Source organism: Toxorhynchites rutilus, chromosome 2 (genome assembly GCF_029784135.1).
Source record: "Toxorhynchites rutilus septentrionalis strain SRP chromosome 2, ASM2978413v1, whole genome shotgun sequence".
NCBI lineage: Eukaryota > Metazoa > Arthropoda > Insecta > Diptera > Culicidae > Toxorhynchites > Toxorhynchites rutilus.
In genome coordinates, this window is record NC_073745.1 from 220,187,867 (window position 1) to 220,213,742 (window position 25,876).

Below are 25,876 nucleotides of genomic sequence, written 5' to 3' on the forward strand. Positions count from 1 at the left end.
TAACAGGTCTGAATTTACTGTTTGACCATACGAAAGCAACTCATAAAAAATAATTCTAATCCCTAATCCCATCAAATACACAGTAGATCCTTCCTGTCCTGGTTTGGCCAACGAAAGTAGCGCTGAGGCTGAAAATAGTGCCTTTCTCTCTCTCTCTTCACGCTCAATAAAGAGAATATCACTTCACCTTCGTACAGTCTCGTTTCATTTCACGTTCATTTCTTTAATTTTTTACACTGAAGCCAACTTATCAAATCGTCAAATGAAAATGAAAGGTTTTTATATCGAACAAAAGTGTCTCATTTCGAGTGAAAATTTCGTTCGAGCTAGAACCTTATTCACTGAAAGTAATGAAAATGAAGATGTGCAGTATGCTAGCAGCCGTAATCATTTTTTGGTGCCGATTGTAAGACTAGTATACCCTTATGTGCCTCTTTTAACCCTTCATAAGGCCGTGGAAACTATGCAACGAATCGACTCCAACTTTAAAGAACATAATCCTTACATGAGGAACAACACATTAACTTTTGAAAAGAAATTAACTATTCTGTATTATAGTGATTTTCAACACATTTTCGCTGGTTCATCACTTTTAGCTTCCATTTTTGGGAGAATGTCGGGAGTGAGAATTGAACTCGTGACCTTGAGCGTGAGAGGTACGGATGTTAAAACTACGCCCGATCGCCTCCTCTAAATTAGCTATTGGAACAGTTGAAAAAATTGGTGGCAATACAGATTCCACGGCTCATTAACCCCAAAAACACTGCCTTGTAATTTCACTTTATTGCGCCTTTGGTTATGCAACAATCAAAACAATATTTCTAGTGCAGCGATACCGATTGTTTCAGCTATTTACAATATTTCTTGTGCAACGAAAAAAAACCGTTTTTTATATAGAGTTCCAAAGAAAAAACATTAAATGAAAAAAAACTGGATGATCTTACACAGTAGATTCTAAATAGTAAATTTTCAGCGAAAAACTTTCCAACTTGTTGCATTTTAAATAGAACTTTCTGCCGGCGCTCTAAAATCGTGGTTTTGTTACATACAAATGGCTCCAAATTAATATCGTACATTTTTAACAAGCCAGAAAAATTGGAGTATTGCCGGATACCTTCACAAGTTTTTGGTTAAGTAAAATATTGAAATAATATTCCAAGTGCAGCGAAAAAAATATTTTTTTGTTGGTGGAAATATAGTTGCCACGACCTTACAAAGGGGTAATTCCACTTTTTTTTTGATCTGGGAAATTCAGTTTCCAGAAATTATGTCGAATCAAATTTTCAATTGAAGGCAACAATCGTTCTTAAACATGTGAAACTGCAAGTGACATAGAGCCCGTTAAAATGATGATCAATCGGACAGTCTCAATTGTCAAGTCTGCTTTGAACTTCAAAGGAATCGACAGCAAAACGAAAATGAAGAGTCGATATTTCAGTATGCGAAGTGAATACATACAATCAAAATCGAAATTGGCTGAAGAGAAAAAAAGAAGTTAAAAAAGTCATTTTCATCTTTTAGTCACGAAATTGTCAAATCCTGCTGAAGAGAAAAGAAAAATTGCAATTTAAATACCGCTCAACTAGGTGTGGTGCCCAAATTACGCAACGTCAAAAATCCGAATTTTGAACCCTTCCGCCCTTACGTAACGCAACTGCTATCTCTAACACACGGAAAGCGACGCATTCTCGACTCCCTCCACCCTTCTCGCCTTTCAATATTTGTTTACGGCGCGGACGAGAGTAGAAAATATTTTTTGTCAAAAATCGACATTCGGAAACTTAGTTTTCTCTCGAAATACGAGGCAAAACGTATAGTTTAGGGCGCCAATAAAAATAGTTATCTCGATTTTTCATATCAGCCCATTCGGACTTCATTTACTAGTGTTAAAATTACGTTAAAATTTGAGTTTTTTGAAAACCCAAAAATCACCGAAAATCGGAGTTTTCAAAAAAATTATGATGCCAAATGTTTTATAATTGTACGAAACGTCGAGATTTATTGCCACCACGAGTTGATTTGTTGATAAAAAAAAGTTGGTTCTTGATAAAAAAAAATTTTTTAGAGCAAATTTGTTATGCAACTTTAAGACATTTGGTACCAAACAACTTTTTAGAAACCCCAATTTCCGGTGATTTTTCGGTTAAAAAACTAAAATTTTAACGTCTACGACACTAGTAAGTGAAGTCCGAATGAGCTAATATTTTGCATACGGTATATTATCGTGCAAATCAAGATTTCGCTGCAAGTTTCGAATGGAAAATCGAGATAAATATTAATTGGCGCCCAGAACCATATATTTTTCCTCATATTCCGAAAGAAAACTAAGTTCCCGAGTGTCGAGATGAGAGTAGATCTAGAAGTTTCATGCAATTTTCCACTGAATTTAGTATCATCATAAGTAGGGTTACTGATAAATCTTCATAAATGAATTGTTGATGAACATTTTTGTCTCGATTTTTTGTATTATCTTACTACTAAAACGTCGTCTGTTTGTTAAGAATCAAGATACTAAAATTTTTTTTATACTATGACTAGAAATCTACCCAATGAGATGTCAAAAAACAGGGTGAAATCGATCCAACAGAAAATCCTATAGTACTTCCACCATTTGGCTAATTAAATTGCAAATATTCTACTTCTCTATCGTATCTTTAATATCCTTGCCAGCATTTGATTGATTTGAGAAAATGATTCAAGTGGTCCTAAAAAGGGCCGTAGGTTTGCCTGATTTTATAGCAATTTTCTTGTAGCATTGAAACAGCCATTTATAAAGGTTAAAACTAGCCCTCAGCCGTAGGATACGTTTCTGATTACTCGCTGGCTAGAGCGATGTTGGAATGGTACATTTTATACTATCGCTCGGTGCAATGTGCAAAAAGCGGAGCTTCAGTTGCAAATATTTGCCTTCTCTATCATATCTTCCGTATCAGCAGCAGAACAACAAATGACAATTTACCACAGCAAACGCAAGTCTTATTTGCACAGGTATGATTCTGCACGATGAACTGCACAAGAGTATTGATATATAAAAACTGTATTAACTTCTCATTTTCCTTTGTTTTCGGAGACTTTAAATCTCACGATTCATTCGTACCAGAACTGTGTCTCGCTGCTACGTTAGGAAATCGCTTTTGACGGCACGGTTTGAGGAGCCCAGATTGCTCGTTGCTACGATCCATTAATGATTAGAATTTCGTTTGGAAAATACTACAATTTTTTACATTATCCTTTAGTTTGTTTCGAAAAATATTTATTTTTTTCATTGTAAGAAAGTTTCCAATCGACGTACGCAAACATCTCTGCGATTCATTAATGAATGGTCGATTCCTAAGAGTTCGAGGTCTTTCATTTTTAACGAAAGACTACGTCTAACCCTCCAATATGGGGGCCCGTTCCAACGTAGGTTTTGAACTCTAATATCTTTTCAATTAATGAATGGATTTTGATTCCAAATATACAAATTCAGCCATTTCATGTCAAACCGATATAGTGGTCATCATATTTTCGTGAAATTAGTAGCTTTGGTCGTTATCGCAGAATAATAGAAATGTATTTTCTTATTTTTTCATTAGGGTGATCCGGAAAACTATTTTTCCCCTTTTTCCAGAAATGACTATTTTTCAAAAAATCATAACATTTGAACTACTGATGCGATTCGGATGATCATTTCATTATAAAACTGCGTATTTCATTATCTTGAAAATCCAAGATGGCGGCCGCTACAAAATGGCGGATCACATATTTTCTCAAAACCTTATCAATATGGGTTTTCCAAAACCCCATCAATATGGGTATCAAATGAAAGGGCTTGACTAGTAGAATACGGTTATTTAAGAAAAATGCAAATCTAAGATGGCTGCCACTACAAAATGGCGGACTACATATTATGTCAAAACCCCGTTAATATGGATATCAAATGGAAGGGCTTGACTAGTAGAACACCGTTATTCATGGAAAATGCAAATCCAAGATGGCTGCCACTACAAAATGGTCATTTTTTTTTCAAAACCCTATTATTATGGTTATCAAATGAAAGGGCTTGACTAGTAGAACACAGTTATTTATGAAAAATGCAAATCTATGATGGCTGCCACTATCAAATGGCGGGCTGCATATTTTCTCAACCCCGATTAATATGAAACCCGATTAATGAAAGGGCTTGAATAGTAGATCACAGTAGATCATGAAAAATCCAAATTCAAGATGGCCGCAATCACAAAATAGCCAATTACTTTATGAAACGGCTTTATTTAGCTTGAACTGTTCGTATGTATATTTGTATGTCTGTAGGGTTGTCCAACATTAATAGAAATTTGACCAATAGGAACTGACCGAATTTATAAAATACCTTTATCTCTGCTGTCATTTTAAAACTGCTTATATTGAAAAATCCAATTTGGCCGCCGCTACAAAATAGCTGATTCCATATCATCTCGAAAAAAAGGGTGATTGAGATATGTGTATCAAACGAACGAACTTGACTTGGAGAACACACTATGTTTTTTCTGCAATCCACTCAATATCGGTATGAAATGAAATGTTTTGACTGATAGAATACAGTACAATGGTTTTATTGTAGAGAAATATTCTAATAAAACAGATAATGTACTAAAAACTAGAAAATAAAATAAGTAAAAAAAACTTTTTAAGTTAAACGGTTTAATTGTGATTGAACACAATAATGTACTAAAAGCTTGAAAATAATTAGGCAAGTAGCAGTTAGCAGTTATCACACCTCTCCTTCATTAGTCTAGGGCATTTATAAGACTAAAATAAAATCGTGGGGCACGTTGGATTTCCATTATTTACAATTAGTGACTTCACCATATGTCCCATGATTTTATTTTAGTCTTATCAATGACCTAGACTAATGAAGGAGAGGTGTGATAACTGCTAACTGCTACTTGCCTAATTATTTTCTAGCTTTTAGTACATTATTATGTTTAATCGCAATTAAACCGTTTAACTTGAAAAGTTTTTTTTTACTTATTTTTTTTTCTTGAAAAAAAAGTTACCCCCGTAGAAAGTAATTTTCGTAATTATTTTGCGTCTAATATTTTGCGACCAAGAGCAAAACTATCAATTTTCATGAAAATCCACTATACCACTATAATAGGCAATATCCCCAGCTCTTTTTTGTCGAAGACATATATAGCGGAAATTATTCACGAATCAAAACGATGCTACTATGAAGAATAAATAACGGTACTCAGTATAAACAAAAGTTATCAGCTATGCTTGAGGAAAGGTTTAATGGAAAACTCCATGTATTGCGGCATTGTGTAGATGTAAAGTGCATTGTTCTGTATGTTCAAGCAGAAAGATAAAAGGCGAAAGACGCCAAACTAATTATTGTTGTGATACATGTGAAAGATATCACACAAAGAAGCATTATAGCAAATATTTTTTTAAACATAAACATTGTTTCCAAGATCCCCAAGGTAGTGATCACCTGCCAATAATTTTATCGATCGCCAATGAATCAGGTTCTCGTGAGTCAGTCGATATTGCATATGACCTCACGAAAAATATTGACTGGGGAAAATTTGCAGTAATAATATCTGAAGCACTTGTTTCAATGCATGAACTTCTTCCGCTCGAAGAGTATAACTTTATATCGAGTTTGATTTACGAAAGCGCACTTCAAGCTCAAAAGAAACGTGTTCCTGCTACCACTTTCCGACGTCGCCCTCCATCAATTAGTGGGACAAGGAGTGTTCAAAGGTCTACCTTTAAAAATCATCCGCTTTCAAAAAATTCCGGAAAACTGGACTAGTGGAATGGTTTCGAAAGTACCAAGCTCTAGAAGCCAAACTAAAAGGTCTTATTAAAGCAAAAAAGCGTGCATATTGGCGGAAGTTCGTCAATGGTTTGTCAAGGGAGACAGCTATGAGCACTCTTTGGAACACGGCTAGGAGAATGCGTGGCTGGAGCCATACAAATGAAAGTGAGGAATACTCTGACCGTTGGATTTTCAAATTTGCAAGAAAGGTTTGTCCCGATTCCGTTCCTGCACAAAACGTCGTACGCGACATTCCGCTTCAAGGCGATTATGAGAATTTTTCGATGGTAGAGTTCTCAATTGCCCTCCTATCATGTAACAATTCAGCTCCGGGGTCGGACAAGATTAAATTCAACTTGTTGAAGAATCTTCCCGACTTGGCGAAACAGCGTTTGCTGAACTTGTTCAACAAGTTTCTGGAGCTGAATATAGTCCCACATGACTGGAGACAAGTGAGAGTGATAGCCATACGAAAACCCAACAAGCCGGCTTGCGATCACAATTCGTATAGGCCGATTGCAATGTTATCCTGTATTCGTAAATTGTTAGAGAAAATGATTCTACTTCGTTTGGATAAGTGGGTCGAAACGAACAATTTGCTGTCAAAGACGCAGTTTGGCTTCCGCCGAGGTAGAGGGACAAATGATTGTCTCGCGCTGCTATCTTCTGAAATCCAAATCGCATTTGCTCGCAAAGAACAAATGGCTTCCGTTTTTCTCGATATCAAAGGGGCATTTGATTCAGTTTCCATGGAAATTCTCTCAGAGAAGCTTCATAATCGTGGACTTTCACCAATTCTCAACAATTTCCTGTACAATTTACTGTCAGAAAAACACATGATTTTCTCTCATGGCAGCACGAAATCTTCTCGTTACAGTTTTATGGGCCTTCCGCAAGGCTCCTGCCTAAGCCCTCTCTTGTATAGTTTTTACGTCAATGATATGGATGATTATCTAACTAGAAACTGCACGCTGAGACAACTTGCAGACGATGGAGTTATTTCCATCATGGGTACTAATCCCGCCGTTCTGAAAAAATCCTTGCAAGATACCCTGAACAACCTGTTCACGTGGGCTCTCAAGCTGGGTATCGAATTCTCTACGGAGAAAACTGAAATGGTCGTTTTTTCTAGGAAGCACGAACCCGCCCAATTCCAGCTTTACCTATCCGGCAAAACGATCCAACACTCTATGTTTTTCAAATACCTGGGTGTATATTTTGATTCTAAGTGTACCTGGGGGAGACACATTGCGTATTTGAAACAGAAATGCCAGCAAAGAATCAATTTTCTCCAAACAATAACCGGAACATGGTGGGGTGCCCATCCAGGAGACCTCATTCAGTTGTACAAAACAACGATATTGTCAGTGTTAGAATATGGCAGTTTTTGCTTCCGATCAGCTGCCAGGATTCATATTCTCAAGCTGGAGAGGATACAATATCGTTGCTTGCGTATAGCCATGGGGTGTTTGCATTCGACACATACGATGAGTCTCGAAGTTTTGGCAGGAGTACCCCCGCTTACTCTTCGGTTCACAGAATTATCCTACAGATTTCTCATCCGTTGCAAGATCATGAATCCATTGGTGATTGATAACTTCGAAAATCTACTACAACTGACTCCTCAGTCAAGTTTTATGTCTTTGTACCATGATTTCCTTACCCATGAAGTGCACCCTTCACCGAGCATCTCCAACCAAGTTTGCCTCCCATACTTTTGCAATTCCTCTGTCAATTTTGATCTGTCCATGCGACAAAAGATCCATGGAATCCCAGATCATCTACGCTCCGATTATATTCCGCCGATATTTTCAGCAGAATATGGGAAAGTTAGATCTGATAAAATGTTCTTTACTGACGGTTCATGCATAAACGGGTCCACTGGCTTCGGCATCTTCAATGAAAATTCCAGTGCCTCTTTCAAACTCAAAGATCCTTGTTCCGTGTATGTCGCTGAATTGGGTGCGATATACTATGCTCTAGGGATCATTGAAACACTGCCCATCGACCATTATTTTGTTTTTTCAGACAGTTATAGCTCAATAGAGGCAATCCGCTCAATGAAAGTTGATAAACGCTCATCTTATTTCCTAACAAGAATAAGACATCTATTGAGTGTTTTGGTCGAAAAATTATTCAAGATTACCCTAGCATGGGTTCCCTCTCATTGCTCGATTCCGGGGAATGAGAAAGCGGACTCGCTAGCTAAGGTGGGCGCTTCAGAAGGCACACTTTTTGAAAGGCAAATTGCTTATAACAAATTTTTTCACATTCCTCGTCAGGATACACTCGTTAGTTGGCAGCGCATGTGGAGTGAAGATGAGTTCGGTCGCTGGTTACACACGATTATCCCTAAGGTTTCGACAAAAGCTTGGTTTAAGGAATTGAATGTAGGTCGTGATTTCATTCGCGTGATATCTCGGCTTATGTCCAATCACTACAACCTAAACGCGCATCTCTATCGCATTGGGCTCGCAGCAAACAATCTATGTGATTGTGGCGATGGCTACCACGACATGGAGCATATTGTCTGGTCGTGTATCCAGTTCCATGCTGCTCGCTCTCAGCTTTCTAGAGCACTGAGAGCAAAAGGCATACAATTGGATATCCCCGTCCGGGATATCTTAGGTAGCCGTGATCCCGATCTACTGCTTCATCTATACCTGTTCCTCAGAAACGCCGATGTCAACGTTTAATGATGTTTCCTTCGTTGTGTCCCTGTTTCATATCCATCCTATCCGATCTATAAACTTTTACTTAGTCGCGGCAGTACATACACATACTCTTTACAGATACACGGGCCAAAGGTTGTGCAGTCCACTGATCATTCAACAAGAGCCAAAGGTTGTACCGCTCATGACAACTCTACACGAGCTGATGTTTGCGCCGGCTGACCATTCTTGAAGGATTCCTCGGGTCGAGAAGACGCACCACGCTAGATATGGGGTACAGACTAGGAGGGCGTTGCTGATTAATGGTCAGCTGCATCCCAATAGGAAGTATCCCGTGTCGGGCACAGGTACAGAGTATTGAAGACAGCAACATCACTATTACGAAAACACTTGTAATACTAACCTCGAGCCAACCGCGAGTAATCGGTTACATATTACTAACATAGTTATAAGGCAAACATTGTCGAAATATTGAACTCCCGGCCCCGTCAGGCGCCATATGAACCTTAATAAAAATATATATTTTGGATAAAAAAAAATATTGTTTAGTAAATACTTTTTTTATCCCATTTATTTATTTTAGGCTCATTAGCATTTTAGCTGTAACAGAGCCGAATTTGAATCGTGTACATGTCACATGTTCATCATATCTATAATTAGCACATTACACAGTTGCCATTTGTCAGTATTCCTTCTATACCATTGCATATGGTACACATTTACACAGTAGCCATTTAGGCGTAAGGGAATTCGCTACCAATGTGGCTACGGAGACCTCCTAGTAAATACTTATCAGAAGTTTAAAAAAAATAGAGGAATTTTGTTCATCTTTCATAATCCCACAAAGTTTTTTTTTTTTTGTCTTTATTAGAGAGATTTTCAGCCTTAGGCTGGTTCATCTCTTATCCCACAAAGTTCTATATCACTGCTTTTTCATGTAAAAGTGATTGCGACCAGAACGACACACATGTCGAAATTGAATACGATCGTAAAGGGTTAAGGGTTTTGAAGCATAATCGTAGCTTTAGTATTATTGTTGGCATAGTTATTATGAATTTGGTATCCACGTAAAAAATGGCATTCACTGCTTTAGTGTTTTAGTAGGAAAAAGATAAACAGTGTTATTCATTTATTGCAAAGCTAGCCGATGACACAGACTTTTGCATCTTTTCAACATGAGATAGCAGTACTAGACGCTACACAGGAATGTCAAAATGACTCCGATTCAAACTGATACGAGTGTCATATGAATAAAATTGGTGAGTTGGGAAAAATATTATCCAGATTAAGCCAACTAATATTGAATCGTTATTCTGATAAATCTGTAAATCTGAATGAAAACCTGCAGCAACCAAAAAACCAGACGGGTTTTGTATACCCAAAATTATCAATAGGCTCGAGCCTAAATAAATAGATAGGTCTGGTTAATCTTAAATAAACAAAAAAAAACATCTTTATCGCACGATCCTTATTGAGGATCGTGTGAGTCAGATAAGGCCGGTCGATGCCGGGCCTAAATAAATACATTTCTCCTGCACGATCCTGTTTGAGGATCGTGTGATTTATAGCGTCTAGTTTTAAGATAAGAAATTTTGGTTTATGTTTTGGTGTTACGATAGCGGGGAGCTTATCGTAAGATTAGGTTTCATTAAGAGGAATGAGAAAAATAAGAGGGAGTCGATAGTGAGCCACGCTGGAGAACGGTTGTCTCCTGAAAACAAGAAGTGGTGTTTTCTTGTGTTTTAGAGTGAAAGAAAGTGCCTTGGCCGCCGGTCCGCTACATTGTGGTGACAGCGGTAAAAAGTACTTATAAGTACAGGGCCAATTTCTGTCTGGTGAGTTGCAGTGTGTGGAGTGCAAGAAAAAGAATTGGGTCTCGCTGCGCGTGCCAGAAGTGAAGCCGTAAAGAAGAAGAAAAATTGCTCCGTTCAAAAGAAGACTAGGGTTTTCTCCAGCCAGCAATCAATTAATCAATCGGCATATGGTTATAGTTTTGTGTTACTTCATTGATAAACCCTAGAGTGTAGAGAGAATAAATTCCGTCATCATCCCGTGGTGAAGAATACAGTGGCAGGTCGGCACCTACGGTTAGCTAAAGTTTGATAAAGTTCCGGTGAATTGCGAATTTCGAAAAAAAAAGTGACCAAATTTCATCACTAACTGTTGTACTACCAAGCCCGGAAAAACACTTGCCAAGTTTTCCAAGTGTGTGTAGTGTTGTGCACATTTTTTTTTGTACGCCTAAAGTTGCAAGAAAAAGAAGAAGATGCGGATTAAGGAAGTTTTGGTGATTACAGTTGGGTAAGTAAACAAAAACGTTAAAACTATTCTATTTTACGATTCGACTAAAATAATCTTTTGGATTTTTTTTTTTAAATCCGTTTAAGTCGAATTCGATCATTCTATGCACGAGCTATAACCCTCACCTTGTCACAAAACAAACGTCAGAATAATTCACCCCTATTCGTGTGAAGCAATTTACTTTCTATCGAATTGGAAAATGCGAAAGCAGTTTTTTTTTTTAATTTAAAATTTAAATGAAAATAACTTGATGTATAGTGAACCTGTTCACGAATCAATACGGTGCTCCTAATCGCATAGTGTCTCAAGCAACAAAATCTTTGTTTGTTAAAAGTGAAAAGTGTTGATCTTTTCGGATACATATTGCTGCCATTAATTACACATTTATAGTATCTATGGCAAAAGTACTGTTTTTTAAAAAAATAAATAAATAAATAATAATAATTTCGATCAGTACGACGCCCATGCCCAAATTTAATATGACCGGAAGAGTTAAAACTGAATGAAGTTAAATATATATATATATATATATATATATATATTTATATATATATATATATTTTCTGGAGTTTATATCAATTATATCTTTTTTTTCCCAATAACGTCTAAAAATACACAATAGCAATATAACAGATATATTTAAAAAAAAATAGTCCTCACATACTCCTAACGTTTTCTTTTAAATTTCCTTGCATTTCTTTATCCATAATATAATCGTCTTCTATTTGAGAAGAAGATTGTTTGGATCTGTCAAATTAACTAATTATATTTATTTATTGAAATTGATATTATGATATGAAAAATAAATGAAGAAAGGTATTGTTGTATTAGGGATAGTGAATGCAGCAATTGTTTCAAAAGATAAAGTCGGGAAAATTCAATGTGCGAGACCTGAAAATATACGAATTACTGTGATGTTCATATATAAATAAAAAAGACATTAAATATCATAATGATACAAAACTATGAACTATGAACTTTGAGAATATTAACTATACCTTTGTTATCGTGTTTCCATGTATCAAAAGAAAATGTATTTTTCATCAAATTATCTCAATTTTACCCGTTGAATTAAAATTAAAATTATGAAGATTTTTTGTAAACTGATGCTATTAATAAAAACCAAAATCAAGTGTATTCATAATTATCAAAAAAATAGATCTCTATTTTAAACATGGTTTAATTAGTCATGCGTTTTGATAATTTAATATCTACTGTTTCATAATGCGTTGGTTCAAACTTGCATTGATGTCTGAATATATATTTGAAAGCGAAGAAATATGATATTGCTGTATTGTGCAGTTGTGATTGAGAATTTACGTACATGAAGATAAGAATTGTTATAAAAGGGATTTCTGGAATTTTTTTTTCTCCTTCCGAAAATGAAATTCAAAATACAATAGAAAAAAAATGTATGTTTTATTTACGATATGCATTTAACAATTTTCCATTTGAGAAGAAGTTGCTGAAGAAGAAGCATAAAAAGTTTGGCTCTATTGAATTAACATGGTTAAAAATCGTCCATAATATATCCATGAAGACTTATCATTGGTACTCATAGTAATTTTGAATCGTTGGGTTTTGTTTCAATATAAAAAATGGATTTCAAAGTTTCATACGAGCGATTCATTCAAAATGTGAAGTACCAGTTAATAAGAATCGAGAAGAACATTGAGAAGGAAGTTTCCGAGTGGGAAATTAAACTTGCCCCATCAGATCGAGTTAGCGTCAAAGCGAACGTGCTCGATAGCAAGGGTACAACATTTAAGGATCACGAATGTAAACTGGAATCTAAAATCGTCGAATTTGAACAAAGAGTTGTAAAGCTTGAAAAGGAGAAGGATCGCATGAAATTAGACATATTGAATCTCAAGCAAGAAAAAAGCGTATTATCGAATAAGCTGAATCATTTTCAAGAGCTAAAACTATTCGAACATAGATTGAATAAAACTCTAGAACGAAAAATTCGTAATAAGACTGATTTAAAGGCACAAGTTTCTAATAATTTACAAGAGATTGGTCGATTGGAGAAACAGCTCAAAAATGAGAAAAATTTCCACTCAGCTATCGAGAAGGAGAAAAAATCGCTGGAGAGAAAAATCGAAGAGCTACAGAGACAAACCACCGAGTCGAATAAAGCAAATCCCCAAAACTTAAAGCCTCTTAAAGCCAAAAAGATGATGAAGAAGAAGAAAGCAAACCAGGAAAATATTTATAAGTGTAAATCCAGGCTGAAAGAGAGTAAAACGAAACTAAAATATGCAGACCGTGAAAATTCCCAATTGGCTGAAAAAAACTTTTTGTTGGTAGAAAGCAACCGGAAAACATCTGAAGAGATAAAAAAACTACGAACATCGTTCCAGGTAGTCGAGGATGCCCTCAAGCAAGAGAAAAAGAAAACCCAGGAAGTAATCACGCTACTGGAAAAATGGAAGGAAAAATTTCACGAACTGGAAGAAAAAATTCAAACGACAGTGCAAAACCAGGCTGCATATGAATTTCCAATGGTAACGGCGATACAATGTATCCCGGAATTCCATGGCAAATCAGAAGAGTTGCAGCCTTTTTTGATGCAGATTGATTATTTTTCAAATGCCTTTCCTGAAAATGCTGACCAACAACCACTACTAAATGTAGTATATACAAAACTAAAAGGCGAGGCTCTCATGCGTCTTCATGATATACAAGGCGACACATGGGTCAATGTGAAACAAAATTTAAAAAATGGTTTTCAATTACAAAAATGTATTGGAGCAATTATCAAGGAGATTGAAACACTAAAACAAAGCAGTCACGAATCTTATAACGAATACAAAATTCGCGCTAAAGAATTATATAGGTTCGTAAGCGCTCTGCCGGAACACGGAAATGAGTCGTATGCGAACACTGTTTTGAGGAAGCATTTTTTAGCGGGTCTCAGAAGTAGAGCTTTAGCCTTGACAGGAAAATCACAACGGGATAAAACATTCCCTAAATTACTTGACTGGCTTCAGAAAGAAATCGATGAGGAGGAAGAACTACGCGAGATCCACAACAGACTGCAGTCAACAAGGATGAGAACATCGCAACAACAACAGAGTAATTACAATAGAAGCACACAAGCCAACAACTACAACTACAATCGTAATAACAAAAACAACAGAAGAGGAAATAAAAACGATTATAGAGAACAACGCAACAATTATCGAGGAAATAACAATAACTACAGAGGGAATAAGAGAAATTATCGAAGAAATAATATCAATTTTGGAAAAAATTACAACAATTATCAAGGAACTCGAAACTTCGATAACAATAACGGCTATAATAATAACAACAATTCCAATCCCAACGAAAACTATAGGGAAAATAATAGAAACGGGGGTTATTACAAAAATAACAACAATAATTATAGGCGACATAAGGATAACCAGAATAGCTAAGCTATCTCTGTTAGGGTAGCCATGGTTAACAGATACAAAAGAAAAAAAGATTATTTAGGGGGAAAATAAATCGGTGAAATAATTAAAGAGGATAATGAAATCACAGAAGAGATAGAATAATAGGAAGAAAAAGGGAATAATAGGAAGAAGAAGGGTTTTTTTTAAAGAAGAAAAAAATTACAGAGAAAATTCAATGAAAAAAAAAATTAATGGAGAAAGGATAAATGTATGAAACGAATGAAAAATATGATTTATATATAAAGCGTAAAGACAATCAAGGAGGAATAATCGAGAAAAACAAAGGTGTAAGGCGAATTCATTAAATTTAACTGTAAGAGTCAAAGCACAAGTGAAGTAAAAATTTTTTTTTTGAACAGTTGAAAAAAAAATTGACAATGATAGCATTAATAATGATTCACGAGTTGCACAAACGTATCTAAACCTATATTCAATTATTTGAATGAGATAAATGAGAGTGACAAGACAAGGGAGACGTCCCAGTATGAATGAATGATGCATGAGTGAATTACATTGATACTATATAGGAGACGAAATACATTTAAGGAAAAAGTTATTATCGATTGTGCGTTTGTATTTCTCCAAGTGTGTGATTTTTTCTCGTTTTCTCAGTCACATTTATAAAAGTGTGTACATTGCATGAAGAGGATGAATGAGAAAATACAGAATGAATGGACAAGGGAGGCGCGCCCCGGAATGTGTATGAATATATATAAAAATGAATGTCATAAAAAGGTCAAAATAAGATATTATGGAAGACATGCAATATTTGTTTCCTCTTTTGGTGTAAAATTATTTTTATATACCAATAATAATAAAAATCTAAGTATTTTCACAGATCCCGCCTAGGACCTACAAAAAGAGGGGGGAGAAGGCATCCACGGTTTATTTTTAGGACTAGAACCGGAGTGACATTCCGCATCCGTGGAGAAGAAGAAAAGAGTAAGAGATGCACCAATCAACAGAGGAACGGTAAGAATGGAAGGAATGGATGGTAAAGAAAAAAAAAATAAACAAAAACACAACCATTTAAAAAAAAAAGAAGCAAAGCATTATGAAAACGCAAACTTTGGCGTGAAAAATAGAGAAAAAAAAGCATGTAAAACACATTGTTCTTGTGTTAATAATTCTACCTGAAAAAAAATACGGCGTACAACGTGCTTGTATGGATAACGAATATAAATTATACAAGAAATTATAAAAAAAAAGAAAAAAAAACAAATATGACATGCATAGAAAAGTTATCTGAATAAGCAGATGAATATAAATACGTAGAAATGAGAGTAACCAATAATAATTTGAATATTACAAATTATAAAATCATACTAAAAAACAAAAAAAAAACAAATTGAGAAAAAAAAGAAACGTTATACAAAAAGAGAATATGTATGTAAACTGCACGGAAATGTAATCGAAATATATGTAAGGTGTTGTGTATAGAATGAATAAATATCACACGATGGTCGCTCTGATGGTGCGACGATGGACTTCCAACTAGGTGCGAGACGTGGCCAGGGAAGGCAAGAACAAAATTCGGCATACCGCTGATGGGAAGAGGAACGATTCGGCATCCCAGCCGGTTGTTCAGGATGGATGGACGACGAGTCATGCGGAAGGTCGATGGTCAATGGTGTTGGGTGCTGGGCAGGACGAAGCGAAAACAACAAGAAGCAATCGTGATCACCATCTGATCCTAAGGACACTGAAGTGAAAGTAGTAGAATTCATGATGGAACTGGATTTCATAATTGAAGTAATGACTTTGTACACTTTACGTTGAAGTAAAAGATTACAACAGTCTAAAAAAATAATGATTATTTATCGCCGGAAACTGATGATAAAGAGAATAACTCGGATCCAGATAAGGATGAACAGGATCTAAAATAAGGATCAAAGATGAACTGAAGGAGATAACATTTAATGATTGGAGAGCCTAAACTGCTATAATTGCAAACACTACAACCGGAGCAGCAAATGAAGCTCTAAAACTAGCAAACAAAAACAAGTTCTTGAAGTTGAATTTCATTCCAACGATGACGTGGTGGAATTATGGACCGTTCTAAAAGGTTGTTCAGGAATGGAACCCAGAGACACGCAACAGTGGATCAAGACGGATGAGACGGCGCAACGCGGAAGGAGGCAAGCGGAAACTCACACCTAGTACCAGAGACCAACCAATTGACGAGTCACCAGTCGACGGATATACGGAGCGGAAGAGGAGTAGCCGGTGAACAATGAGAATCTTATATAAAATAAAAATTATAGAGTTTATGCAAATGTTTGAAAAAAAAACAAAACATTATATTTAGAAATATATATTATATTTACATTATATTATATTTACAATTAGGAAAAATTCAAAAAAAAAAAAAAAAATACACATTCATATATATAAAAAAAAAATCTATTGCAAAATATATATATATAAAAAAAAAAGAAGAAGGTTGATAACAATATTAGCAGGTAGATAGGAAATCTAACCTTTCGAACCAATTTTAGGGAAAACTCATCTAGTTTCCCCTAAAACTCATTGAGTAGGGGGATATGCAGCAACCAAAAAACCAGACGGGTTTTGTATACCCAAAATTATCAATAGGCTCGAGCCTAAATAAATAGATAGGTCTGGTTAATCTTAAATAAACAAAAAAAAACATCTTTATCGCACGATCCTTATTGAGGATCGTGTGAGTCAGATAAGGCCGGTCGATGCCGGGCCTAAATAAATACATTTCTCCTGCACGATCCTGTTTGAGGATCGTGTGATTTATAGCGTCTAGTTTTAAGATAAGAAATTTTGGTTTATGTTTTGGTGTTACGATAGCGGGGAGCTTATCGTAAGATTAGGTTTCATTAAGAGGAATGAGAAAAATAAGAGGGAGTCGATAGTGAGCCACGCTGGAGAACGGTTGTCTCCTGAAAACAAGAAGTGGTGTTTTCTTGTGTTTTAGAGTGAAAGAAAGTGCCTTGGCCGCCGGTCCGCTACAAACCAAAAAAATCTATAATCAGTATCTACAGATTATTATTTTCAGAAAGTCTGAAAAATCTGTATAAATACAAATTATTCTGTAGATTTGGTAACCCTGATGGTGACAGCTACTTAAAATCACAATTTTCATTATCATATGACAAATTTGTATACACAAATATTTGAATTGAGTTTTTTAACAGAAAAATAATTTTAAAAATATCTAAAGGGGGTACTTTGAGACATAAAAGATTCTAAAATTACATTCAATTTTTGTGTAATATTTTCACAGTGTATTCAAAACGTAATTTTCCTGAATAGTTCACTGATTTCTCAACAACTTTATCATACATTATACCTGTATTAATCATGATTTATTTCAAGGGAAATTGTAATATTTCACAATATTTCAACTTCAAGGTGAAATTTAATTGCCTATTATAAATACAGTGGAGTAAAACTCGTGATTTTTGAAGATTTTAATTGAATCTCATCAGGAATTTTTATGACGACAAATTTAAATTATTCCAAAATTATTTGTTCTACAAAATGAAACGTTTGCAGAGGGGATGATGCATTCTGTCCCACTTAACACAACCCTGACGTATTTGGCAGGAGTAGTTGGATTGTCATATTTCAACATTGCCACCACCATCGCGCGCTGTGTGATATGTTTACTTTGCTACATATTTCTTTGCACATCAAATGACACCCGTAAAAAGCGTCGGTTTGTTTTGGGATATGTATAAAACCACAACAATTAAAGAGTTGTTTACTTTTTGCGTCGCTTTTGCGGTTTCGTGACCCACCAAACAACTCACTCTCACTCACGCCACTACCTTTGTTGGTGAATTAGTTTGAGACACGACACATCCGTTTTTGTGTGCTTTCCGCCGGCTGAAATATGCTGATGTTCATGTTGGAGAGGAGTGTTCTTTCAAAAAGTTGCAAGTGGTCGCAATCGACACAAACTTAACCAACTGAAGAAAAATAAAGTAATTATACTTTTCTGCTCACCTTAAATCCTTTGTACCACTCTTTGATCGTGGACTCGTCGTATCGAGTGTGTGATTTGAGAAAGTCCATATCCTCTTTCGAGAGGCGGTCCTTACTACCTAAACAGCCCATATCCTGAAATAAAAAACAAAAAGAAATAGACGTCAATTATTTTTTCACATTGTGGAAAATTTCGTAGCCAGCTTTCCAACTCATCTCACATCATATTTCCAAATAAACTAAGGAGATCATTAGAAAGTCTTAAATACGCAACCGTGAAAATAACAACATGCAAATGATGCAAAATGTAATGCGGTATTCAGAGCCACACAATGCGCTGTCCCGTTTATTCGAAAACGAAAGAGAGCTTCCGAGATCATTAAAACGGCTCGAGAAATTATCAGACGCTGCGGTTGGACGAAATCTAAAATTTATTAAAAAACGGCGGATAAATAAATTCAAATGAAAGCGACTCACAGGACACAATGTGTCCTCATTGCAGGGGAGCCTTGCATTCCACTCGCCACCCCGAGGGAGCAACGGAAGGTGATGAATAATAAAAAAAAGAAGCGCAGGCAAAGCATTGTGCAAACAGCTTTCGGCAAAACGTAGGTCAAGAGAGTAAAAGGAGGAAACGCGCCCCAAAGCGGGTGGCATCAGAAAACAAACTTGTTCACCTTAACACAAAGCAACATATCATCGTCCCGAGCGCTCATGAACTGCTCCAGAATCTTATCCCCACGAGCCGCGAGCACTAGCGCCGACAAAACGATCATAAGCGACCTCTGGAGGTGGTGAGCCGAATTGCTGCTAGTGGAGCTAAGCGGAGCCATATTGATGGTGGTGTATGTGTCAGTGTGGGTGTGTCAAGCGTGAGAATGTGTGGAGCCTGCAGTGATGGAGGGGGTGCAGTGCGGCGGGGGCTGTATGTAAGTGCAGGTTGAACCAAAAAAGGAAAAATATGTCTGAAATGGAACAAGAACAAGTACAGAGTGATGGTAGAGAGGGTGCTGAGAGGTGAAACATGAGATAATGCGAGGAAGCTACACGTGGTTGTGAAAGTGCTTCATGTTGTGAAAGATTTTATAAATCATCAAAAAGATAACGATTGAATTCAAATTTCAAGTCTTCCTAAAATACAACCCATATTTTTCTTTTAATTTTGGAAATACCTTAATCAATAAGAAAAATAATCAAAAGTGTACTTCAGTGTGTTCAGAAAGCATAAAAAATAGTTTTTTAGAAAAAAAGCTTTTCACAATTTTCTATTTTTTTTTTATTTTCGTATGATTAAGAACATTTCGTAAGACATGACGAATTGAAATACTGCTATGCACCTAATTTATTTGTATGGTTATTTCCGAAGTATTTTAAGAAATTATTTCGACAAAATATGTTAACACATTAAGGACCGCTCACAAGTTTTCTCGTGTTTCGCGTTCCGTCTGTTACGGATGGATCACGGAATAACTCGTGTTTTCTACACTTGATGCTTAAATCCTAGGTCTGCCAAGAATTTAACAAGGCCTACCGATGGCTCGCCTTCGTGTCATCCACACCGAAGGAACGATCTCATTCGGTGAATCCGAACTAATGAAACTTACAAGTTTGGCCTAAAATATATGTCTTTCAGATTTCTTTGTGGTCCTTAATGTGTTAATAAATATATTTCTTCTTAAAAGTTAGTTGTAATTCTTCACCTACAGGAAAACATCAATTTGAACATTACATTTTCTATATACAGCCATTCCATGCCAAACCGATATAGTGTTTTCGTGAAAAGTGGTAGTTTTGTTCTTTATCGCAAAACATTTGACTAGAATTTTTTTTTTTCCAAAAATGACATTTTTCAAAAATTCATAACTTTTAAGCTACTAAACTGATTCAGATGATCGATATATCAAATTAAATCCTGGTATTTTTGGTAAACAATGCTACACCTGGAGGAAATTCGAACTCTGCTCTCGTTATTATGGATTGTATTCGTTTTTTATTGTTTTCAAAGTCTCGGTACCAAAGGTGCTATATTTTTTTTATATTTTTCTGGAAAGCTGAGGATTTTTTCACGTAACATATGTCGGAGCCAGAGATGCTTTTTTGTTCGTTTTTAAGTCATAATTTTTCAAAGTTAACCGCTTTGTGCTCCCGTGGCCGAGTGGTTAGCGTCATAACTAACATGCCGGGTGTTCGGGTTCGATTCCCGTTCTGGTTGGGGGAATTTTTCGTCAAAGAAATTTCCTCCGACTTGCACTGTGATCACGCGTATTCTAGAGCTTGCCACTCAGAATGCATTCAAGGCGTGTTATTTGGCATAGAAATCTCAACTAAGTACTAATAAAAATGACGCAAGTAATACTACGTTGAGACGGCGAAGTTCCTCTAGGAACGTTAGTGCCATTGAAGAAGAAGAAGTTAACCGATGGTTCGAAAAATCAATTTTTTCCTCTTTTTTTTAACACAAAAATTCATAACAAAATGGATTTTGATTTCGTAATTATTTATTGTATTAGATTTTTATAGTTTACATGGTGTTGGGAACAAGGATGCCATATTTTTTTATATTTTTTCTTGAAAGCTGAAAGCTTTTACGTAACATATCCAAAAATCAGAGATGTGTTATTTTTAGTTTCTAAGTTAAGATTTTTCAAAGTTAACATATTTTTAGTCTTCGTTCAATATTTCTATGCTACTAGACTGGATGTATGCGACTAGAATTGAATAAATTGTCAAATGTGTCATTTTTTCAAAAAAGGATAACTAATTGGCTTTAATTTGATATATCGATCATCTGGATCGGTCCAGTAGTTCAAAAGTAATACTTTTTTGAACAAAGTAATTTTTGGAAAAACAAAAAGTGAAAAAAGATTTTTGGGCTATCGGTTAACTTTGAAAGTCATAACTCAAAACGAAAAAAACGCCTCTCTGGTTTCGGCATATGTTATGTGCTCAGCTTTTCTGAAATAAAAATAAAAATGCATAGCGCCCTTGGTCCCGAGACTATGAAAACAATAAAAAAACGAATGCAATGAATGATAACCAGCACAGAATTCGATTTTTTTGCAGTTGTAATATTTTTTCAGGTGATTGGTTTTAATTTGATATGTCGATCATCTGATCGGTCTAGTAATTTAACAGTTACGAATTTTTGAAAAAAGTCATTTTTGGAAAAAAGAGGAAAAAGTTGAATTTTTCGAACAACCCTAAAATGGAAATGGTCACCCTACTGAAAAAAATAAAAAAAACCGGTGTAATGTTTTGCGATAAAGAACAAAACTACCACTTTTCACGAAAATCTGAGAACCAATATATCGGTTTGGCATGGAATGGCAGTATATAGGGGAACTTTGGGTAAGACACACCGTGTCGGTAAAACGCACCACCATGAAAAAACATGGAAAACGCAGTAATCGGCAGGATTTTTCTGTACTTATAACTTCCATTTTTTATTATAAATACAATTAAATGTATTGTAGCACCAAAAACCACGTCTATCTCCATAAAATAATAATATATTTAAAACTGCATGATTTCATGCAACTTTGACCGCTTCTCATTAATTTATTTAACTATTTATCAACAGGTTGACATTGAACCCTAATGATACTAACTACTTAACTAATTGTCTTAACCTAATAACGTTTGAGCTTGTCTAAGACGATTTTTTATTCTGTTCCTTGATAAAATCGATGTTTTCAAAATGGCGATTGAATGTTCGAGCCATGCTAGCAACAGGCTCATGGTGAGAGTAATTAGTTCGTGCAGTTAGAAGGCGGAGAAATTCGTGGTTATGCAGATTTTTCCTTCTGACATTGAAATTAATGCAACTTAACAATCCAGAATCCATTCAGCTCGCGCAGTCCGAAGACATCGGTCGCAAATTTGTTCGCGTCTGTCATATAGTGGAGATTATACCGTTATCAGTGGCTGGTGAAGTTATTTCGCCCTAACGGGGTTCTCTTTATTGCGCGAGTGAGAAGAGCAGCAATCACAACCAGCGTGAGGAAGAAGTTCTCCACCGCGGGCGCGGTGCGTGTGCCGTATCATCGCTGTGTGTAAAGCTATCATCGTCATCGATTCCATCATCGTGTGGTGGTGCGATTTACCGTTGCAGCTGTACCGAGCGATTGCCACGTGGTTCGATTGGGACACCGTTTCATTTCATTCGCATTGGTGTGCGATTTAGGTATAATATATATATTAAGTTTAGGAAGATTTTTTTTTTATCCCATTTATTTATTCAAGGCTCATTAGCATTTTAGATGTAACAGAGCCGAATTTTAATCGTGTACATGTTACATGGTTATCATATCTATAATTAGCACATTACACAGTTGTCATTCGCCAGTATTCCTTCTATGCCATTACATATGGTACATTCACACAGTAGCCATTTAGGCGTAAGAATATTCTTTCTGTTCTTCCATTATCCAGTTGGACAACCGGACAGCGGAGACAGTTGATTGATCATTGTTGAGTTATTTATAGAACAGCAGCCCGATGTGTCTTGCAGAGCAGAGCAGTTGTATGAATGAATCGATCTTATTTCGACCGTGGATCGATCTCCATCGCTGATGATTGTTGCGTGGACGTAGCTATTCTGTAACAACACAAAGATGGTCAATGAGGGCCCTGAGTTTTGAACTCACGATCGATCGCTTACTAAGCGAACGCGCAACCAATGTGGCTACGGAGACCCCCAGGTTTAGGAAGATAGAAGAATTCAATATATATTATTTCATATCTGCCGTAATGGCAGAAGGTCAAGTTGAAATGGAGATTGAAACTACTGTTTCCTCCTCACTAGCTACAACGGGGGCTGGGAAGTCGCTCAAACGCGTTCCCCCCTCGGAAGATGTCTCTTCAGAGAAAGAGTTAATTAACCTCAACAAGCCCCCCTCAAGAAAATTGGCAAACTTTTCCTCTTCGCCCCCTCAATCTCCCGCTTCCGTTCAACTCCCGAACTTGCCTCCCAGTCCTACTGATCCCGCTCCCGCTCAACAATCGACCTCGTCCTCCCCCTCAGTTGTTTCCTCTCCTCGTGTCAAGGTCTATCCAGACGATGCACCTGGAGCTGGTCCATGGGTTGTTTTTTTCCGGCCCAAACCTAAAGGAAAATCTATTAATGTCATTCAGGTTTCGAAAGATCTGGCAAGATTTTATTCCTCCGTGGTCGAAATCTCTAAGGTTAGGCCGAACAAACTGCGTGTTGTCGTGAGTGATCGGAAACACGCAAATGCAATTGTGATCAACGAGAGGTTCACCCTAGAGTATCGTGTCTACGTGCCCTCCCATGACGTAGAAATCTCGGGGGTGGTAACTGAAACGGGTCTGACGTGCCAATTGATAAAAGAAGGAGTTGGTAAATTCAAAAGACTCCCTTTGGTGGGCGTTAAAATTTTGGACAGTATCCCAAGAAGAGGGAAAAACGAAATTCACGCCGTCAGACTCGTTTCGAGTAACTTTTGCTGGTTCGGCCCTCCCTGACTACGTCATGGTGGACAAATTGAGACTGCCTGTGCGACTCTTCGTGCCAAAGCCCATGACTTGCAACAAATGCAAGTCAGTTGGTCACACTTCAGATTATTGTGCCAACAAGGAGCGCTGTGCAACTTGCGGAGAGCAACATGAGGGGAAATCCTGCAGTGCGACTGAGCATAAGTGTCCATATTGCGGGGAATCCCCACACGTGCTCTCAGCTTGTGAAACTTACAAGAGTCGCTGGGAGAAACAGAAGCGCTCTTTGAAGGAACGCTTAAAACGCACTTTTGCGGATATTTTAAAGGGCGCTTCTCCACTTGCCCAACAACAATCAATCAACACTCAAAATGTCTTCGCCACGTTGCCCGTTGACGAAATGGAAGCGGACACAGCTAACGGGGGCACACCGTTCATTTTCCAAGGGAATCCCCGGCGCAAAAATGTGACCACTCCCAAAGTTCAAGGACAAGCCCCACCGGTTATACCCCCTGTTAGCATGTCTAAAAAATCGAGTGCAGCGGACAAGCAAAATCAGGTTCCTCCTGGTTTCCGTGGGAATGGTTCACCTTTGAACGGCCCAGCACTCGAGGGGACATCAAAAACCCCAACTGTCCCTGTTTTTCCGTCCAGTTCAACTTCCCAATCGGGATTTATAAAGTTGACTGACCTTGTGGATCAAATCTTCACGTGTTTTAACGTTTCCGACTCCATCAGAACCATTGTCATCTCAATGCTTCCAGTGTTAAAGACAATTTTGCAGCAATTGATGCAAACATGGCCCCTTCTTGCAATGATTATCTCTCTTGATGTCTAATTTAAATAGAGAGGTCGGAGATATCACTGTTTTACAGTGGAATTGTCGTAGTCTTATCCCTAAATTGGATACTTTCAAATTTCTAATTTATAAACTCAATTGTGATGTTTTTGCTCTGTCCGAAACCTGGTTCTCTTCTCAAAATGATCTCTCTTTCCACGATTTTAATATAATACGCTTGGACCGCGATGACAGATACGGAGGGGATTGCCGATGTCAACGTGGGGGATTAATTGGGGATTAATGAGTGCCACCCATTTTTTAACACACGTAGTGTGTGGGATTAATGAGTGCCACCCATTTTTTAGGATTGAACTTCCACCTATTGGAGGGATCGAAGCTGTTGCTTGTCATGCAAACATCAGAGGCAAAGACCTCTATATTGTCAGTTTGTATTGGCCTCCGAGAGCTGCGGTTAGCCGCAAGCAACTTGTTGACATGTGCTCACTCCTTCCTAAGCCACGATTGATCTTGGGAGACTTCAACTCTCACGGAACTGCCTGGGGGGAACAGTACGACGACAATCGTTCACTGTTGATATATGATCTTTGTAACAGCTTCAATATGACACTTTTGAACACTGGGGAAACAACACGTGTACCTAATCCTCCTGCTAACCCAAGTGCTCTTGACCTCTCGCTTTGCTCGAATTCACTATCGTTAAATTGCAAGTGGAATGTAATCCAGGACCCCAACGGTAGTGATCACTTGCCAATCAAAATTTCCATCACCATTGGGTCGAATTCTTCTGAATCTATAAACATGGCATATGGCCTCACAAGACACATTGACTGGAAAAAATATGCGGACGCGATTGCTCCAGCCATCAATTCCAGAGATGGTTTGCCTCCATTGGAGGAGTATAACTTCATTTCTCGTTTGATCTATGACAGCGCGGTTCGCGCTCAAACGAAACCCATCCCAGGCTCCACTATTCGTCGAAGGCCTCCCAATCCATGGTGGGACAGCCAATGTTCCAAGCTTTATCAGGATAAATCGAACGCATTTAAAGCTTTTCGAAAACGTGGAACCATTCAGAATTTTCAAACGTATTTGGACCTTGAAAATCAATTTAAAAACTTGATCAAAGGGAAAAAACGTGCTTATTGGCGAACTTTCGTGGGAGGTTTGTCACGAGAAACGTCAATGAAAAAAATGTGGAAAGTGGCTCGAAACATGAGAAATCGCTCTTCATCGAATGAAAGCGAAGAATATTCACATCGATGGATTTTTAAATTTGCACGGAAAGTTTGTCCCGATTCCGTTGCTGTGCAAAAAATTGTTCGAAATATACCACAAGATAGGTGCGATCTTGATTCCGAGTTTTCGATGGTAGAATTCTCTCTTGCTCTCCTTTCTTGTAACAATTCGGCTCCAGGAACAGATAGAATTAAGTTCAACTTGTTGAAACACCTCCCTGATGTGG

The 25,876-nt window shown here is 37.1% G+C and overlaps 2 protein-coding genes across 8 annotated transcripts in view; both read right to left on the reverse strand.

Annotated features, from left to right (window-relative positions):
* The window catches only part of LOC129765467 (neurocalcin homolog), a 433,786-nt gene that overhangs the window by 198,687 nt on the left and 209,223 nt on the right, over positions 1 to 25,876 (reverse strand). The window lies entirely within an intron of this gene.
* Positions 1 to 25,876, reverse strand: part of LOC129765465 (neuronal calcium sensor 2) — a 279,595-nt gene that overhangs the window by 125,709 nt on the left and 128,010 nt on the right. For all 7 annotated transcript variants that reach the window (XM_055765820.1, XM_055765822.1, XM_055765824.1 and 4 more), the window contains one exon: positions 18,180 to 18,293. In XM_055765820.1, coding sequence (XP_055621795.1) covers positions 18,180 to 18,293 — 114 coding nt within the window. The remainder of the gene's footprint in view (positions 1 to 18,179; positions 18,294 to 25,876) is intronic.